The sequence below is a fragment of the Plectropomus leopardus genome, unplaced genomic scaffold (assembly GCF_008729295.1).
Source record: "Plectropomus leopardus isolate mb unplaced genomic scaffold, YSFRI_Pleo_2.0 unplaced_scaffold4056, whole genome shotgun sequence".
Taxonomy (NCBI): Eukaryota; Metazoa; Chordata; class Actinopteri; order Perciformes; family Serranidae; genus Plectropomus; species Plectropomus leopardus.
Genome location: NW_024644414.1, coordinates 180 through 3355, shown reverse-complemented (window position 1 = coordinate 3355; position 3176 = coordinate 180). Strand labels below are relative to the sequence as shown.

General features: G+C 49.3%; 1 protein-coding gene across 1 annotated transcript; it reads left to right on the top strand.

Moving 5' to 3' along the window:
• Nucleotides 1-144: 144 nt before the first annotated feature.
• LOC121939065 (cadherin-like and PC-esterase domain-containing protein 1) lies at nucleotides 145-2800 on the top strand (the record flags this gene model as incomplete). The annotated part of the gene is made up of 6 exons (XM_042482199.1): nucleotides 145-294; nucleotides 1032-1136; nucleotides 1993-2092; nucleotides 2184-2320; nucleotides 2400-2620; nucleotides 2699-2800. Coding segments are annotated over 6 exons (815 nt in total), but the record flags the coding sequence as incomplete, so codon positions are not given.
• Between the last annotated feature and the right edge of the window lie 376 nt (nucleotides 2801-3176).

Sequence of the window (3176 nt, the reverse complement as noted above, 5' to 3'; positions counted from 1 at the left end):
GCAGAGTCGAAAACAGCAGAGAGTCAAAAACAGCAGAGAGTCAAAGATGAAGGTGGTAACTTTAGTCAAAATAACTTTTTGTCATATTTTTTTGAAACTGTCATTATATTTAAATTTCAAAATCTGGTCTCTCTGGCTCCGCAGCCCCCGTCTCACGCATGCTCAGCCAAACTCACTACCGTCAGCGCGCGGCCTCGGGAGGAGGATAACGATACAATGGCCGAAGAAACAACCACCAGCGATGAAAAAACGGCTCAGTCCTCTGCTGACAGCAGCAGACACCGCGAGGACAGAGTCACAGACCGAAGACCAAAAACGAGCTAAAAGGAAAGAGAGCTCCGGTCTCATTCTCCGCCGGTGTCTCCGCCGGTGTCCGCTCCGCTCTCATTCTCTGCCGGTGTCTCCCCGAGTGTCTCCATCAGTATCTCTGCTGGTGTCCGCTCCGCTCTAATTGTCCAACAGGTGTCTCAGGTCTATGTCTTTGCTTGTGCAGTAATCGGTTAATGTCCTCTATAAGTGTCCAGATGAATGTGGACACTTTAGCAGAAACTCGTACTCTGCATCTACACATCTCTCTGAAGCATCGTCTTTGCGTATGTGTAGCATGAGAGCAAACAGTAAAATCAAACAGTAAAGTCACAATTTTCCCCGATCAATGAAGTATTTATGATTCTATTCCAAACATAAATTTGTCACATACCATGTATTGACACCGCTCTTCTCCAGGATTTATTATTATTACTGTGATCACAGGCTGACCTCGTTCAGTGAATTGATTTTGATGTTTTTGGTGGCTCAATTTGCACACATTTTAGCAAATATACTCAATCATAGAAATTATTGATAAATATACAAATGCAGCCTGAATAATAATAATAATAGCGTTTCCGGACGCTGCTCTTTTTATTAAAATGTTCTTTATAAAAAAGCATATTTCCTGTCAGACCGACAGCAGACCCTGAAGCCTGCAGGACTCGTCCTCAGCGTCCGCGGGTAAACAGCTGAGGCTCTCTGAGTCGTCTCTTGTTGAGGATGAAAGGCGGCGGCGGCGGCGTGTTCAGTGGTGTCGTGTTGCGGCGGCGGCGGCTGATCTCAGAGCAGCGTCCCGTGTGTTTGAGCGCCGGCTCGGAGCTCAGGTACGAACAAGAAAATCCCTGTTAAGTTTTCTTGTTGCACTTTGTCGCGAGCTGCGGCGCCGGCGTGCAGAATGTGACGCCACGACGACAAAACCTGCAGCAGAAGTGTGTGTGTGTGTGTCGTGCGTGCGTGCGTGCGTGCGTGTGTGTGTGTGTGTGTGTGTGTGTGCGTGCGTGCGTGCGTGCGTGCGTGTGTGTGCGCGGGGCAGCGGCGGCTCTGTAGTCGGGGCCAGACGTGGCGGCTCCCACAGGGCCCCGAGTGAGCTGAGGCGGTGGGGTTTATTTGACCTCTGACCAGGAGAGGACGGAGCTCGCCACACATCTGTTACACTAAAGAAGAAGAAAAAGAAGAAGAAAGTTGTATTTAAGAGTGACAGAAGAAGAAGAAATAAAAGCAGAGGAACCATCAGACTGAACTTTATTGTTCCCATAAAGAACCGACAGAACGTCAGGCAGACAATAAAAATAAAGTGATTGACACAGTGAACTGTTTTTGTCCTCTTAGTGTCCGCGAGGTGCCAGAGTCCCCCACATCCCTGACAGAGGGCCTAAATAAGACCCTAATTTCCTTAAATACTGCAAATGTCCTAAATTTCTAGAAATGTCCTACTATCCTAGGAATGTCCTAAAGTCCTAGAAATGTCCTAAAGTCATAGACACATGAATGGGGCCCGTGAGTTTGGCCCCTGGCCCCCTGTTTATTTATTTATTTACATTGGATCCCCCTAAGTTGTTACCGTAGCAACAACGATTCCTCCTGGGGTCCACACAAACAAGACAAACATACTGGCCCCCTGTGGTTTTTAAAAGTGGCCCCCAGTTGAAGCCAGCTGAGAGTTTCTGGTCTGTCTTTCAGGACTGTGGTCTGCTGGTCCAGCCTGGTCTTTCTTGTGGTCTCCAGCCCCTCGTGGACTCTCAGAGTTCACCGCACACCTGCAGCTCAGGACACGCTGCAGGTCTGATGTCACTTCCTGACACCTTTGAAGACTCATCATGTGATGAATGCAGATTTTATTCTGTCTCACCTGTCTGTCTCACCTGTCCCAGGTCGGTGGGTGGTCCCGTGTCTCAGCTGTTCTGACAACAGGACGTGTGATTGGCGGGAGGTTGCCTGGCAACCAGACGGCTGTTACCACACAGTGGTGGAGCGCCCCCTGCTGCAGGACTGTCTGAGGGACAGGAAGGTGAGTCGGCTCGTCCCAGGTGTCTCACCTGACAGGGTCTCACCTGTTGGATGTGTGTGACCGTCCCGTGTGTCTTCAGGTGCTGTTTATCGGTGACTCGACAAACCGCGGGATGATGTACTTCCTGATGGAGCGCGTCAACTCCAGTCTGGAGGACTGGGGGAAGGCCCACGACACGCTGGTCTACAGGGACCTGAACGGAGGACGGACGCTGGTCAGCTACTCCTACTACCCCCAGTTCTGGTTGGACAGGACGCAGAGACCCACCTTCAGACAGGCGCTGCGCCAGCTTATCAACAGGTGAGTCAGGTGATCACCGTCAGGTGATCACTGTTAGGTCATGTGATGTTGGCGTGCTGACGAGTTTGTCCTCTGAAGGTCACGACCTCTGCTGAACTCTAACCGGACGGTGCTGGTGGTGGGCGGAGTCCAGTGGCTCAACACATACCACCTGAAGACGGTCAGAGACGTCCTCAGCAGGTGAGCAGACCACACTTTCAATAACACTAAGACATAATCTAAAAGATAATAAACACAAACTAATACGATTGGGTTTAAAATCAGTGACGTTTTATTTCCAGTGTCCTGCAACTCGCTGGACTTTGATACAGAATATTAAAGACCTTCTTTAGTGTTTTTGTTGGTGAGAACCAGGTAGACTGCAGTGCTGGGTCTGGATAGTGAGTGTTTTTCAGGTGGCGTCTGTAAGACCACCCAGGAAGCAGTTCTTCTTTCTTTAATCTTCCTTTATTGTGGGTGTGTGTGTGTGTGTGTGTGTGTGGTCTGCAACAAACAATAAAAACAGAAATCAATGACATTGCCTCTGTATTAAGTCAGCTATTGTTATCCTATTGTT